Genomic DNA, 15,906 nt, shown 5'->3' with positions numbered 1-15,906 from the left:
ATGTTAATATAAGTATGTAGTGAAGGACCAAACTGGTGTAATTAAGGCTGTATGTTGTATGATCGATAACCAGGGAGTAGGAAGAGTTTGTTAACGTGCCAAACGACCCCGATTAATCCTGCTAGCCTTGCTGCCGATTCTGCAGACAATCATAGGTTTTGTTACCCTTGCGGTTAGGTGCCAGTTGCATCCGACTCCGGTTCCTATTTATTTCCTTGGTGGGCTGGGAAGCAAAAGCAGCCTCCGCCGAGCCAGCCCCACGCCAGCAGAGGGACGGGGAAGCGCTCAGCCACAGGACGGCTCGGCCCTGCGGCACCCAGGCGCCAGGAGACACCGAGCGGTGGCACGGCTCCGTCCCTGCCATGGGGAAGCCCGAACGCCTCGCTCCTGCTGCTGGCCTCCTGCGTGCCCGGAGAGAGCCGAGTCCCCTCTGAGCAGGGAGCGCGGCTGCGGCTGCCTTGGCGGTGGGACATTTGCTCGCCCTGCCCCAGGGCTCTGCGCGACACCAAAGGCAGCTTCGAAGAGGTCGGCATCGTGCTCCGCGGCATGGGGAGCTCCTGGAGCAGCAGCGAGCTGGTCTCCAAAACGGGGGCCAAGAACTGAGCAATGCAAATGTTACTGTGGGGTTTGTGTGTGGTGTTTTTTTTTTTTTTGGTCTTCCCTTCAGCATCTCAGCCCTCTGCTGTGTCACGTTGTGTCTCCAGAGGAGCAGGTCGGCGGCTCCCTGGGGGCAGCTCCCCGCGGCTCTGCCGTGAGCCCACCGCCTCGTGCTGCTGGCCAGGGGCGGGGGGCACGCACCAGCCAGGGATCAAGGACGTGAAAAATAGAGCTTTTTAAATAATTAAATGATTTTTTTTTTTTTTTTTTTTTTTTTGCATTTTCCAAATTCAGTTTTCTTCCTGTTTTCTTGAGCTAGTGCCTCTGTTTGCTTTAGGACCTCCTGACTCCTCTAATTTAGCACTGATGACAAGTTTTAATTTTTCCACAGTTAAATAAAAAGAAAGCCTCACTGAATTCCTATTTATCTTGTAGCTCTCATTCAATTGCACTTAAAACATGTTGCAGCCCTTAGCAGATGTTTAGGTTTTGCTTTGCTGTTTTGGATAAAAGCGGTCACTTAGCTTGGAAGGATGTTTCCCAAGATGTGCGTGTGCCAAGGCAGGCTCTGCCGTCAGGACAGAGCTGGCTTGCTGGCACGGGCAGTGGGGGCAGTGGGGAAGGTCTGGGTCCCGCTGGCTGCAGGGGACACGGAGCTGTAGTGCCTAAGGACACCCGATGCCACTGGCCCGGTGTGCTCAGGATCCCCCGGTGCCGGTGTGGTGCAGCAGGGCGCGTAGTTGCAGCGATTTCAGTACGGCCTGGCATTCGTGTGAAAGCGAGGGCACCATGCGAGGTGTGATGCAAAGCGAGAATATTTGCCTAGGATCTGTTTATTAAATGTATCGCCACATCTCATCGCTGTGCTGCCACAGCAGCAAGGGGACAGGGGCAGGCTGCGGTATGCTTCCTGTCCCCAGGTGCGGCCCAAGGAGGCTGCAGCAAAGGGCGACTGCGAGGGTCCTGCAGGGCTTCTGAGCACCATGGGGCCATGCCCCCTCCCTGCGAGCCCGCTTTAGAGGAGGACGCAGGCCTGAGGCACGCGCTCGGCCGCGGGGTTTTGAGCACTGATGGGAACGGCTGGGGCTGGGGCACAAAGCTGGCAGAGCAGCGGCCGTGCCGAGGGTGCCGGTGCACCGGGGGGAGCTGTGCACACCCATCAGGAGCTGCCTGCGCTGCCGTTCGGTGCCCGGGGATGCCCCACGTTCATTCGTGGTCACAGCAGAGAGGAGCAGAAGTGCAGGGCTCGAGATGCCCGGCTCGGTGTCAGCAGCAAACCCAACCCAGGCAGGGTTCAACAGCAAAGCCCGAGCTGGGTCTGCTAAACTGCATCCCAGGACAAATCGCGGAGCTTGGTTTCTGTCTTGCTTAAAACGAAGTAGCGGAAGCGTTCGGGTTCTCCCTCAGCAGCACTTAGGCGCTCGGTAGATGTTCTTGAAAACGGCTTCTCACTTCCTACGAAGCATTTCGAAAGCACTTGCACAACGACGTGAACATGTTTAGACTCTAAGCATCAAAGCACTGGATTGTGAGCCCCCTCCCCTCAGCCAGTTTCAACCTACTGACTTACATTCAATTTTTACGTGCTGTATTATGTGTGTGTGTGTGTGGCGGGGAAGGGGGAGCACCGTGGTGGAGGAGCCTGCGCTTCGCCGCCTGCCTCAGACCCGGCGGGGAGCGCGGCACGGTGCTGGTAACATCAGGGCAAAACCCTCTGCTCCTGGGTGACGGTCAGTGGTGTGTTCACAAAGCCATGAACCTTTTTCTCTGTAGTGTTGAGTGATACTGTGATTAAAATGTTATTGAATGATTCCAAGATTATTTTTTTTCTTCCGTCATTAATTCTTATTACCACTTTGGAAAAAGAATGAAAAAGAAAAAAAAGGCAGCTTTGATTTCCAAATGTGCAATTCACATGTGAACAAAGTAATTCTGAAAGTAATTCTCAATGTCTTTTACATTCTCGTTGCTCTCTTCAAAGCAAGAGATGTTTTGCCCTGATGTCATTTCCAGCCTGCAGAAGATGTAATTTAAAACATATATATATTGTGCTTGCAAGAATCATAAATCTGTGCATCCCATGTCATTCCTTTTCCCATTGTTACAATACAGATATGATTTAGTGTTTTTTTTTTTTCTTTAGAACTGTATAGTGTTTTTTTAAATCAATTGTAAATGTCTGGTTTTCATATAATGTTTAAAAAACATTGAGAAAGAGGATGGTGCTTGTTCCATATCATTCTTGATTGTATATTGCTTCTGTTATGTTTATAAGTAAACTGTGCATGACTTGTGTTTAGCAGTCATTATTGTGTCTGTTTGTGAAATTTTTATTAAAAAGAAAAAAATTCCGTAGATGCACTTATTGTATATGTGATTAGATTTTGCGTCCGAGGCTAGAAGCCTTGAACTGCCAAGGAAGAAAAAAAAAAAAAAAGTGTTGGCAGTTATTAATTAATATGAAATCGCTTTGTTGGGAGCATAATGAAATAAAAGATATGAAGTGTAGAAAATAATTAAAAAAGCGATTTTACAAATTTCCTTTTGATGCTTGTGATAAAAGACAAATGTACTTGTGTAGAGAAATTCCTTTAAAATAATGAATAGAAAAAGCTGATTTTGAGGTTAATGCTGTAGAATAGGAATGTATACCAAATGTAATCTTTCCAATGCTACAATGAATTTATACATGAGATTGATATGCAATAAACCTGTGTGCTTTTATAAGCAGTGGTCCTGCGAGCTTTTTTTTCTGGGAGGAATGGCAGAGGCACAGCGCGCAGCAGTGGGGTGGTGTAAGCCGTGTGTAAGCTCTGGTGTAAGTTGCACGGGTGTAGTACGGAGAGCACGCCCCAACGGGAACGCAGGGTTATTAGGGACATGTAGGGGAAGAGTTCATCCCTCCCTGCGGCCCGGCCGTGCCTGCGTCCTCCTCGGGGAAAAGTTCCCAGGAGCAAGAGCAAGAACGGGGCCGGGGCCGGTTGCACAAAGGCTCAGGAGCTGTTTGGAAGTGGCAAGGGCTCTTTCCTTTCACAGCTGAGAGCGGCGAGTTAGCGACCATCTAGTGATAGCGGTCAGATGTTTCAGCGGGGGCACCAGGAGCAAAAATGACTTGAAAGCAGGGTCTTTGAGCTAACAACGCGCATTACAAAACCCATGAATGGTCTCTGCTTCAAAAAGTCATTCATCGTGATCAGATGATGGGATCCCACATCCCGCATAATAGCACTTCCCTGGAGTTTGCCATGCGAGGGTTTCAGTCGCAGCTGAACTCTTGAGTAGGAGCCCTCGGCATCTCTGTGACGGCTGGCAACCTTTCTCCTTATTAGCCCCAGAGGGAAAGAAAAAAATCTCTCGGATAAGAAAGCTCAGATAATAGAGCAATTGTCTGGCGAGGGGAGAGCGGAGTCTTTTAAAAGAATATTGCTGACAAGTGGACTTTGTCATCCAGAAAGCACTTGAGATTCACCATAAACCAGGGAGAAAAAGGCTCCATTTTTAATGGGGAAAAAAATCAGAACGGGGGGCACAAGAGAAGGTCAGGGAAAAATTTGCTCTCAGACAACACCCGGAGCAGAGCCCGGCCTCAGCAGGCAACTGGGCCGCGGGGCGGCTGCCCCCAGCCTGGCCCTTGGGCCCTCCATACCCCAATTGGCAAAACGCCGCTCTGGGGCCACGAAGTGCTCGGGACGGATGCTTTACTCCCACACAGGGACAGCCCCTGGCCTCTTCCAGCCACTGGAGACCCAGCTACGAGGCTGAGCCTCGTGTGCCCTGAGTGAGAAACAGTCCCTGGCCCACTTGAGCTGCCTGTGGCTGCTCAGACGCTGCGGACGGTTGGAGGAGCAGCCTTTGGTCGCCCATCAACGTGCCAGGAGCGCGCCCAACGCTGCCGGGTGCTCCCCGGCCTCCCTGGGAGGCTTTCTGGGGGGGGTGTCCCAAGAGCGTGGGTTGGGGCTGGGAGCGACGCTCCTCGGTGGGGCGTCAAGAAGCCGTCAGACATGGTGGGGCAGCCGCCTTCAGCTCCTTGTGCAGCCCCGCCGAGCGAGGGGGGAGCGGAGCGGGGCCATGCTCAGCACCACGCTCCGGATGGGACCGGGATCAGGACCGGGACCGGGACCGGGATTGAGATCGGGACCGGGATCGGGACCGGGACCGAGGGAGGGAGGCTGAGGCCCTCGGGGAGGAGCGGCCTCCAGCCTCCAGCCTCGCCACCGCCTCCGCTCCGCTCCTCCAACCCCGGGCCGGGCTGGGCCGGGCCCCCGGCGGCTCCTGGCGCCGTGGAACTCCTCCTCCTCCTCTTCTTCCTCCTCCTCCTCCTCCCTTTTCTCCTCCTCCTCCTCCGCGGCTGGCGGGGCTGAGGCGGTGTCGGTGAGTAGCCGGAGGCCGGGCCTCCCGCTGGCCGGGCCGCCTTCCGGGGTGCTTTTGGGGTGTTTTGGGGTGCTTTTGGGGTGCTCGGGGTGCGGGACGGGCACAGGAGGGGCTGCAGGGCTCGGCACCGTGGGGCTTCCCCGAGCATCCACAGCCGCTGCCCCCCACCCACAGGGTGCCGGGGGTCCCCGTCCCCTGGGAGCGGGGCGAGGAGCCTGGGTCCAGCGGGCGTTTGTCGGGGGGGGCTCGGGGCTTGGAGCGGGGCCGGGGCTGTCCGTGTCCCCTGGGATGGCGGGGCCGGGCAGGGAGATCTCGGGTCAGAGAGACTCAGCCGTGGGTTTTCGTTAAGCTCCGTACTGGGGCAGGCAGTGGGGATGAAATGCTCCACGCTGCGGGACAGGGAAGGAGCTGGGTCCCATCACCCTGCACGGGGAGCGCTGGGTGCCGGGAAAGGTGGTGCTGAGTGGGCAGGGGGGGCACAGGGGGGCAAAACTGGGCTGGAAGTTGGTGGGGAAGGGGTGGGCTGCGTGCCTGGGCCCTGCAGGGGTCCGGGTGGGCACACAGCATGGAGAGGGCAGTGAGGCATGGGTGGGTGCACCCACCGTGACCCTGCCTCCACGTGATGCAGGGAGCAGAGGACATGCACCCATCAGCCCCATCTGTCCCTGTTTTTTTGGGGTCTGCCAGGCTCCCACCCACACCCGCTCAGCACCTGAGGGGTGAGGCGATGCCCCTGGTCAGAGCAGGGATAACAGCACCCGGGCTCCATCCTTCTCTCCCAGCCCAGGCCCTGTGCTGTCCCCATGTCCCCACACGGTGCTGTGTGATGGCCCCAGCTGCATGCCCATGACCTCAGCCTTGCTGGGAGAAGGCACTCAGTCCTCTGTCTGTCTATCTGTCCGTCTCTCTTGTACAGCTCTCCAGCTCCCTGTGCTGCCGCCATGTCTCGGAGCCCCCCCGGCAGCAATGTGGAGGACAAGCCCTTGCTCCTGGAGTACCGATGCCACCCACTGCGGCAGGGGCCCTCCACCTCCACCTCCACGTCTGGCATGCGCAGCCCCGACTCGGTGCCGCTGCCGGCAGCGGGCCCCTTCCCCTTGGCCGAACCGCGCCGCATCGTCCTCAGCACGGACAGCCCGGCTGCGCTGAAGGTGGGCACCCAGCAGCTCATCCCCCGCAGCCTGGCCGTCTCCACCAAGACCAAGAACCCCTCGAGGCACCCGAGCACAGGGGCGGCCAGCTCTGGCCAGGAGCCCGCGTGGCCAGACCAGAAGCGGGCATCCATCCCCAGCATCTCCCTGGAGGAGGAGGAGGATGAGGAGGATGGCCGAGGGATGCTGAAGCGCAACCTGAGGAACATGTCATACCGCGCCGCCATGAAGGGCTTGGGCACAGAGCCGGAGCCAGCGGCCGCCGTCCCCTCGCTGAAGCCAGTACTGGAGGAGGGGGGTGTCCCCCGTGCCCGCAGCCCTGGCAGGAACAAGGTGGGTTTGTGCCCGCTGCCACCCCGTTTCTTTTGGGCCCCGTGGCCGTGAGCTGCTTCCAGGGGCTGCGCAGAGCTTTCCTCCTGCACCTCCTGCCTGCTGCAGAGCTAGATGAGCATGGAGCTGGCAGGGCGTGCTGAGCCCAGTGTGCTGAGCCCAGGCAGACAGCCTGTCACCCATGGGTGCTTTGGGTCCCCAGGGAGCCTGCGAGCAGCTGACGCAGCTTCCGTGAGGATTGCGGCTCCTGTGGGGCTCCTGTGGGCCTGCAGGGCGGGGTGGCCGGGCGGGGGCCCCGGGCCTGCACCCAGACGTGGGTGAAGCAGGGCTGGGAGGGCCGAGACGCCGAGCAGGCAAAGTCCAGGTGCGAGACAGACGGATGGGAAAGGCAGCGGAGTAACCAAAGAATTGTTCAGATTGTGACCCTGATAATGTGAGGTGAAAGCTGAGTCACTTCAGTACGGCAAACAACAGTGTAGACAACAATCGGTCTGAGACAACGGGGTGGTGTTTGCAAACTGCCTGCCCGGGGAGCTGCTCCGCTTCTTGAGGGAGCCGAATGCTCCCCAGGGCCTGGAATACAGCTGGAGGGTGTCTGACCCTGGCATGTGCTTTGTGGCAAGTGTTGTGGTTGTGTGGTCCTGCCGTGGCAGCAAGATTTCCTTGTGGTGGTGGCAAGCTCTCCTCTTCCTCTTCTTCCTCCTGCAGAGAACCTTCGGGCGGAAGCGGGTGCAGAAGCGGGGCGGCTCGTTCAAGGACCGTGAGTGCTGCTTCTCCTCCTCTCAAACTGCACTGCTTTGCCTTTTTCCAGCCCATGCCGAAGGCACAGGGAATTCCTGGCATCCCCTTTGCCACGTGTGGTGCTGGCCCAGGGCAGCTGCTTTCCCTGCACTTCCCCACCTGCAGGAGCAGTGCCGTGTCCCCGCTCCCCAGGAGGGTGCAGCCGCGCTCACAGCGGGAATGCTCCCGGCTCTGTTTGCTCAGGGCAAACACTGCAGAGGCTGGCGGCAGCCAGAGCCACTGGTTAGCTGGTGCTGTGCAAAGTCCTCAGCGGGTGGTGCTGGGCCCAGCCGCCACGGGGTGCTGGGCTGGGGAGGTGGTGGGAGGCGAGGCTGGCAGGGCACAGCTGGAGGAGGCTGCTCTCACCCCTGGTTCTCCCCGCTGCAGAGCCCCGGCTGTACCAGGAAATCCGCGAGCGAGGGCTGAACTCAGTCAGCCACGAGTCGGACGAGGATTTGCTGGAGGAGCCCATCCCCGAGGAGTCGTCCCCACCCGACATTGCGATCGTGGTGCAGAGCTATCGCCCCGCGCAGGTCACCTGGAGCCAGCTGCCGGAGGTAGGAGCGGGAGCACAGCTCCTGGCCACGTCCTGCATTCCCTGGGGGAAATGGCTAAGTGGCAATGGCAGCCCTGGGCAGCAGCACTGCCTCACCTAGCCGCTGTCCTCACACCCCGGAGCAGTCGTGCGAGCTCACCTCCTGCCTCCGCATTTCCCCAGGCCTTCTGCTGGGTCTGGGAACCCTCATCTGGGAAGGCCAGGCTGCACCTCGAGCAGTCTCCATGTTGTGAAAGATTGTTTTTTTGCTTATCCATTCTTGAAAGCCCTTATTGCACAAGAAGATGACCTGCTTCTTAAAAAGAAATAGAGCAGAGTGTATTTTAAAAGCTGTCCGAGCTGCCAAACAAATAGTGAGCGGTGTTACCCCAGCTATGGGATGCTTTCGGGTGGCCCTGTGCTGGTTGGGACACGCCGGGCTCCTGGCAGGTCTGGGCGGATGCCAGCCGAGCTGCTGCGGTTGTGCTCGTCGAGGCGCCCCAGCAGGCTCCGGGAAGGCAGTTCTGGCCACTTTTGTTTTCAGCAGAGAGCAATCCCTGCCTGCAAAGCACCCCTGCTGCCTGCTGCCGAGCGCAGGAGCAGCTGCTGTGGTGGGTTCGGGGCTGGGGGGAGCCGGAGCTGACCCCGTGCTGCTGCCCGCAGGTGCTGGAGGCGGGCGTCCTGGACACCATAACCCCCGAGGAGCGCAAGCGGCAGGAGGTGAGAGCAGCCCGTGGGGGCACACGGGTGTCTCGCTTGGACGGGTGTTGCTGGGGGTTCACCATGGAGGCTCCAGGTGCTGATGGGGAATGGCACCACGAGGGAAAGCATCTTCATGGTGCGACGTGGTTTTGGGGCTGTCCTAAAGCATGCAGATGTTGTTGGCGTAGGCCAAGCAGTGCAGGAGATGGTATCAGGAAATGCTTGGAAAAAGTTTCCAGACATTATTAATGTAAATAATGTGAAGTCATTACTAAATACTATAAAGTCATTATTAATGTAAATGAGGTGTAGCAAGTTTGAACTCACCCTTTGAGCTGCCGGTGGTGCCGCAGCCTGCCTTGCTGCCTCCTCAACGCCCCGCTGCTTTCAGGCGATGTTTGAGATCATCACATCCGAGTACTCCTACATGCACAGCCTGAGCGTCCTGGTGTGTCACTTCATGAAGTCAGAGGAGCTGAAGGAGACCATGACGCAGACGGAGCACCACCACCTCTTCTCCAACATCAGCGACATCCTGGCCATCAGCACCAGGCAAGTCCATGGGCGCTGGGACCGTGCCGGTTAAGCTGTGCAGTGTGGAGCTCCGCTGGTTTGTCATGTTAAAAGCAGCATCCTGGTGGTGCTGAGGCAGCCCAGCTGCTGCCCTCCCTCCTCATGCCACAGCACAGCCTCTGCAGCACCGTCCTGGTGCTGCGTGCCCAGGGTGAAGGGCTTCCTTCTGCCCTGCTGCCCGTTTTCTGCTCACCCAGAGGTTTGGTAGCGGGGAGCAGTTGTGGCTGCAGTCGGGCACCGAAGCAGGGGTGCTCCTGTTGCTCCATCAGCGTGCCCAGGGTGTTTCTGTTTGCTGAAGTTCCCAGCTGGGGACTTCCCAGCTGGCCGGATGGACAGACAGGATGCAGGACCTGGAACTGCCTCCTCTGGGAGCCAGCAGACGCTCGCCCTTTGCTCCCGGGGGTGGGAGCTGCAGCGGGTGCTGTGGGAAAACCACGCAAGTGCGGCGCAGCGGCACCGTGAGACCCGGCGTAGGGGCGTGGGGGGCTCCTGCTCCTGCTCCTGGTCCCCACAGCTGGGCTGGGTGCAGGGGGACCTCAGGGGAGCTGCGGCACAGGGGGACCCTTCTGCAGGATGGGGCTGGGCGGCTGTGGGGAAACTCAAGCAACTGGTGTGCAAACAGCTTCTCAGCTGCGGCAATTTGGGAAAAACTCCCAGTGTAGGAATGTCGCTTCAGAGCGGATAATACGAGGAATTGTTCTGCTCTGGGACACTTGGTGTGCAGGGATGGGCCCAGCAGAGCCCTTTCATGGCAAAGCGCACTGAGCTTGGCAGCTTGTGTGTCGCTCTGGTCTGTTAGCTCCCCCGGACAATCTCCTTCTGTAACTCATGAACCAGAAAGCTTTGGCTGCCCCAGAATTGCTCTCTGCTCTCTCAGAGGCACTTTGCGCAGATGCCAACTGTGGTCCCAGCCCCAGAGGTGCCTGTTGTGGCCGGCAAAGGGCTGCTGGAAGACAAAGCAACGTCCTGAGCTGAGGGGTGACCCCTGGGAGTAAAGGTGCAAGGGGTGCTGGAGGAAAAGGAGCAAGGCACCAGGGAGGGCCTCCAGCTGGGCCATACCGTGGGACCAAGGCACCTGGTTGGAAGGATGAGCCGCCCCTGTGCCAGTGAACTAAAAATCTCCTCGGTCCTGCCCTGGTGAGGCACACGGTGAGGCTGTTGGCTTTCTGCCCCTAGCTTCTTTGAAGACTTGGAGAAACGACACCAGGAGAACCTCGTCATGCCTGACATCAGCGACATCGTGGAAGAGCACGCCTCGAAGCACTTCAACCCCTACGTCAGTTACTGCTCCAACGAGGTGTACCAGCAGAGGACACTGCAGAAGCTGCTGTGAGTCGTGCTGTGCGCTCGGGCTCCTTGGGAGCTGCTCGCAGGGCTCCGAGCTGCGCAGGGCTCCGTCCGGCCGAGCACTGAGCATCGACCCACCGCATGACGTGGGACGTGATGTGGGATGTGCAGTAAGAAGGGTGAGGGATGGGGGCCAGGTGGGGGCACTGCTGCCCCGTGCTGCAGCCAGGCCGTGCTGCGAACGGGTCCTGCCGAGGGCAGCGTGGGCTGCGTTGGGCTGCCTGGGGAGGCTGCTTGTCTCCAGGTGGTGCCGGCCGGTTCTGACAGCTTTTCCCAGCTTCTGGCAGACTCAGCATCTCCGGTCTCTTTTCTATCACCTGCCCATGGATCGATCCATTTTCTGTGTACGCTGAGCACAATGGGCTGGTGCTGGAGCTGCACCGCGTTCCTCATGTGTGGAAATCCTCTGGAAAATCTTGATAACCAAAGAGCAACGTTAATGGAGGTTTCTTGTCCCGTTCCAGAACCACAAACCCCTTATTTAAAGAGGCCTTGAAACAAATTGAAAGGAAACCAGAATGTGGAGGGCTGCCAATGATCTCATTTCTCATTCTCCCTATGCAGAGAGTAACGCGGCTTCCCCTGCTGTTAGATGTAAGTAAGCCAGAGGTGGCACCGCTGGGCGCCTTGTGCTGTTCCCTTCGTTGGCTCGCTGAGCCAAGCAGCAATCTACCGAAGCTGGTAGCTGTGGGCTGCGGGAGCAGGGCCGGGTGGATGCCTGGTGAACGAGGTGATGGTCACATACGTGGCTGCTGTTAGAGCCCTGCCAAAAGCCAGATTCGCAGCCACCAGCACTGTGAAACCGTGCTTTGAACGTGTCTTGTCCTGTCTCCCTGCCAGGCCGACGGCCGGTCTGAGCAGGCATCGCCTCCATAAATCCCAGGGAGGCAGTTAATGCACAGCTGCTCTGTCTTGCAGTGTCACTAAAGCATCTTGTCTTGACGTTCTAGACTGTGTGTCAAAAAACAAAAGCTTGCACTGCAGCGTACGGGGCTGCCACCAGAGCTCTGAAAGCCATCAGCAAGGTGAGGACGGCCACCACCACCTTCCCTCCCTCCCGGCGCTCCGTGTCACCACCCCGGTCCCCACCTGCGGGGCTGGCCTCTGATTTTCCTTCTTACAAGGGGCCACTTGAGATTTCTCTGCTCCAAAGAGCTGTTGGATGCACACATCTTCTCCCTTGCCCATCTTTTTCACTTTGTTTTTTTTTTTTTTTTCTTCTTCTTGTTATCTTTTTTCCATTCCTCTTCAGTGATATTTTGTCCTTCCCTTCATTGTCATCTTCTCCAGGGGTCCTCTCCCCGTTTTGGAAGCCCCGTGGCGTGTCACTGGGCTGCCACTCTTACTTGCCTCGTTTCTGGAGATGCAGGCGAAGAGCAGGGAGCCAAGCAGGGCAGAGGCGCAGCAGGCGCGGTGGCAGCTGTGGTCCTTGTGCTGGCAGTGCAGCTCCGTCTGCCTTCCCCGCTGGTTATCACCTCCTTGTGGCTCCCTGTCTGCTGCATCGCTGGCCTCCTCTTTATCTCCCCTCCTCGGATGATCGGTTCTTCCTCTTGGTTCTGACCCTCGGTGAAGCTCGGTGCTCAGTTTCTCTGTGGTCCTTCTCCCGGCAGAGGGAACCTGCCGCCTCTCCTGGTGATTTCCTGCGCAGGAAATCCTGGAGAGCTGCTTCTGGTATCCTGTCAGAGGCAGCCAGCAGCAGCGCGACCTTTGCCAGCCGTACTCAAGCTGACACAGAGGCAGGATATGCTGAGCCTCCTCCATTCTCCCCTTCTCCTGTGTTTTTTTCCAGCTGGTGAAGAACTGCAACGAGGGAGCTCGTGCCATGGAGAGGACAGAGCAGATGTACACCCTGCAGAAACAGCTGGAGTTCGGAAAGAAGAAGGTGAGGACTGGTGGCGGTGGGGGCTTGTTCCATCCACACTCATTTTTATTTGTATTTGTATTTTTTATTTTGGTTGATCTTTTCGGGATCCAGGGTTTGGACCCGATGATCCTTGTGGGTCCCTTCCAACTCAGATATTCTATGACTCTGGAGTCTCCTGTGAGCTCAAATACAGCTTTTTGGTGTTCCCCGCCACAGGAGACATCAGTCATTTATTTTTTTTCCATTTCAGCCTTTTCCACTGATCTCTGCCTCCCGCTGGCTGCTGAAGCGGGGTGAGCTCTACCTGCTCTTCTCTGAGGAGGCAGGAATCTTCCGCAAGGGCTCTGGCAGGGTTTGCTACCTCTTCCTCTTCAACGACGTCCTGATCATAACCAAGAAGAAAAGGTGAGGCTTGGGGGCACCCTGCCTTTCGCTGGAAAGGGGCTGGGTGGATTCAAGCCTCGCTTTCCCGAGCAGCCTAAGGAAACCTCAAGGTTCCCCTGTTGTGATCATTCTGGAGGTGTTTCTTGTTAGGGCAGCAACCAAATTCTGGTTGGGAATGGCCCACAGCTGCACAGAGCATGTTAAACCCCCAGCATCAGCACTGTGATGGGCACCAGGGCTGTGGGTGATGCCTGCTGTGCATGGTCCCCTGGGCCAGCACGAGGAGGAAGCTCCTTCACCCAGCTCTGAGGTGCTCGTCCTGCCGTTTCTGCAGCGAGGAGAGCTACACCGTCATGAACTACGCCACGCTGGACCAGGTCTCGGTGGAGAAGGTGGAGGCAGCAGAGCCACCTTCCCCCCCGCCCGGCAAGGCGGGGAGTGGGGGCAGCGCGCGCGGCGTGGCCGGGGGGCACCTGCTGCGTGTGGTGCTGGAACGGGACAGCGAGGGCAGGCGGGAGGAGGTCCTGCTGGCGGCAGACACGCTGTGAGTGGGATTTCGTGCTCCTGCATGGGGGGATGAACCCTGGGTGTCACCCTGGGGGCTTCTGCATGGCGCCCTTCCCCTTCTGCTTGTCCTCCCAGAACAGGACCTGTGCAGGTGTTTCCCCTTGCTGTGCTCCCTTCTCCCCCTTGCTGTGCTTCCTCCTCCCCCTTAGCTTCCCAAACACTCCCCGTATAATGCATTCCCCACGCCAAGTCAGCGGTGCAGCTGCTTCTGTGTGCTTTTGCCAAGTGTCTTTATGCTGACGGCTCGCATTTGGGCTGGCTGCCCGTGGAAGCCCTCGTGCTGCTGGGGAGTTCTCAGCGACTTCCAGCAGCCGGGCTGCTGCCCATGGCTTTCCTGGACAGCCCAGCTTCCCCTTGCCAGGAGCGACCGGGCGCGGTGGATGGCAGCGCTGATGCACAGGGAGAGGGAGCAGCCCGACACCACGCCGCGAGGAGGTATGGCTGTGCAAATCCCACACTTCTGCCCTGTTTGTACCCGCTCCTGCCAAAGATGGAGCTGGGGACACACACTGCTGGAGAGCTCAGGGTACCGTGCCTTGCTTGTTAGGAGTTGCTTCCCTTAAGATATTAGCCTTCTCCTCCCTCAGAGCACAGATATGTTTCCTAGGAGGCACGGTGGGAAGCCTGGGGGGGGGGGGGGTTCAGCGGTTCAGCGATTCAGCATCCCACATACATGGAGGGCAGGGCAGGAAGCAGGGCTTGCGATGGCCGGTACAGCGCGGCCGTCCCTTCTCACCCGCTCCCTTTTCACATCCTCCCCTGCAGACCTGAGCCAGGTGGAGATAACCCGCGCCTACGTGGCTAAGCAGGCGGACGAGATCTCTCTGCAGCAGGCAGACGTGGTGCTGGTGCTGGGCGGAGAGGACGGTAAGTGCCGATGAGCAGCTGGAGGTGGGAGAGCCTCAGCGAGCTAGAGGCTGAGCAATTCTGGGAAGCTTCCAAGAAACCATAGCAGGGGCTGAGGTCCATGCCCTTGGCTGGACCTGTGGCCCTGCAGATGACAGTGGGGCACTGACGGAGCTGCTGCTGCCAGGGGTGGGCAGCTGGGGAGCCCTGGGATGTGCGAGCAGCGCGGCTTGGAGCAGCCAGGGGCAGAGCCCCACTGTGGGCACCTCCATGGCAGGGTCGCCCTGCGGCTGCCGCCCTGCACGCACGTCCCCAGCAGCTACCACCCTTCCCCATGGTGTCAGCACTCCTTCTCCTAGGCTGGTGCTGGGGAGAGAGGCTGCGGGACGGCGAGAGGGGCTGGTTTCCCCAGTCCTGCGCTCGGGCCATCACGAACCGCACAGCAGTGGAGTGCAACGTGCGGAGGATGGAGAGGCTGCGGATAGAGACCGACGTGTAGGAGCGGCGCCAGGGAGACGTGCCTCGGCTCTGACCAGGGGGCTTCAAACCTCCACGGGCTCAGCCCACAGCAAGAAAGAAGGGGAGAGCCTTTCTTCTCGAACTGTGCTTGCATCGGGCGCTCACAGCTGGCAGGTTTCACGGTTGGGCCTGGTCTGCAGCTGGAGCCGCAGCGACAGCAGTTGTTAACGTGGGACCTGGCAGCCGGTGCTCCTGGCTGCCCCTCTGACATGAACAGCCTGGAACAGGCCCCGAGAAGCAGCTGAGGTACCAGCTCAGCTGGAAAGGGCCGAGGCTGAGCCCTGGGCCTTGCGACGAGGCGCACGGTGCTGCTTCTGGGCTCTGGACCATGGCCTGGTGGCTGTGGCTGGGCACCGTGCAAGGGGAGACAGACTGAGTCGAGACCTTTTAGGGACTTAAATCTCTGTGTTAGGCTTATTCCTCAACTTTTTTTTTTTTTTCAAATCCTGTTTCTTTTTTCCCCTACACGTACTCGTGGTCCTTTAGATCACAGCTGTCACCTGTCACCCTTTTAACAGGTGATGCGCTGGAGGCAGCGCCACAGGCTGGTGCTGGCCCTGTGTGGCGCGGCGCCCGGTTGGGCTTGGGCTCGGTGTCGGCACTGCGCTGACCTTTCTGTTCTGGTCACACTGCCAAGGGACACGAGAGCAGCAGTAAGTCCTTGGACCTGAAGGAGCTGGGTGCTCTCCTTGCCCAGGCTCCAGCAGTGCGCGATGCCAGCGGCGGGGCTTGCCTTTGTCCTGCTACGATCAGTAAAAAGAAAGTTCCCGTCTGGCCCCTCCTTGCTATGAGGCGGGTGTTTCAGGAAACGTCCTACAAAAAAGCCACTTCGGGTTGCATCAGAATTCCAGCTTAATTGAATGAGAGACCAAATAAATAGAAAGTCAGTGAGGCTTTCTGTTTATTTCTCTTAACTGTGGCGTAACTAACATTTTTAACCAGTGCTAAATTAGAGGAGACAAAAAGTAGGAGAGAGACACAAGCTATGTGAGAACAGAACATTTCTGTAGTAAGAAATAAAAACAGTAAAAAAAAAAAAAAAAAAAAAAAAAAAAGATTTGAAGATGTTTCTGTGCTTCCTGTGTGGAAGGGCAGGGGATGGGGCCAGCCAAGGGCACCCATGGCCGCCTGGGGATGATTTGCCTGGTGGGGCTGAGCACTTCCCCGTCCTTCTGCTGGCGCGGGGCTGGCTTGGCAGAGGTTGCTTTTGCTTCCCAGCCCACCAAGGAAATAAATAGGAACCGGAGTCGGATGCAACTGGCACCTAACCGCAAGGGTAACAAAACCTATGATTGTCTGCAGAATCGGCAGCAAGGCTAGCAGGATTAATCGGGGTCGTT

At 58.0% G+C, this 15,906-nt stretch overlaps 1 protein-coding gene across 4 annotated transcripts; it reads left to right on the top strand.

Annotated features, from left to right (window-relative positions):
• Positions 1-4,891: 4,891 nt before the first annotated feature.
• Positions 4,892-14,863, top strand: ARHGEF16 (Rho guanine nucleotide exchange factor 16). Of its 4 annotated transcripts, XM_035344716.1 has the most exons (16): positions 4,893-4,968; positions 5,885-6,452; positions 7,158-7,209; positions 7,617-7,786; positions 8,428-8,484; positions 8,858-9,018; positions 10,216-10,368; positions 10,851-10,980; positions 11,337-11,411; positions 12,176-12,268; positions 12,501-12,655; positions 12,969-13,064; positions 13,095-13,178; positions 13,563-13,636; positions 13,967-14,068; positions 14,407-14,863. In XM_035344716.1, the coding sequence occupies exons 2-16, from the start codon at positions 5,910-5,912 to the stop codon at positions 14,544-14,546; spliced, it is 2,085 nt and encodes a 694-aa protein (XP_035200607.1). In that variant the 5' UTR covers positions 4,893-4,968; positions 5,885-5,909; the 3' UTR covers positions 14,547-14,863. The 4 variants fall into 4 exon arrangements, 3 of the variants coding, with proteins under 3 accessions (XP_035200610.1, XP_035200607.1, XP_035200609.1); XM_035344719.1 differs by having other exon boundaries at positions 4,892-4,968; positions 12,969-13,178; XM_035344718.1 differs by lacking the exon at positions 11,337-11,411.
• The last annotated feature ends 1,043 nt before the right edge of the window (positions 14,864-15,906 follow it).

This window comes from Oxyura jamaicensis, chromosome 21 (assembly GCF_011077185.1).
Source record: "Oxyura jamaicensis isolate SHBP4307 breed ruddy duck chromosome 21, BPBGC_Ojam_1.0, whole genome shotgun sequence".
NCBI lineage: Eukaryota > Metazoa > Chordata > Aves > Anseriformes > Anatidae > Oxyura > Oxyura jamaicensis.
Note: the sequence above shows the minus strand (reverse complement) of the source record. Positions and strands in the feature narration are given on the sequence as shown.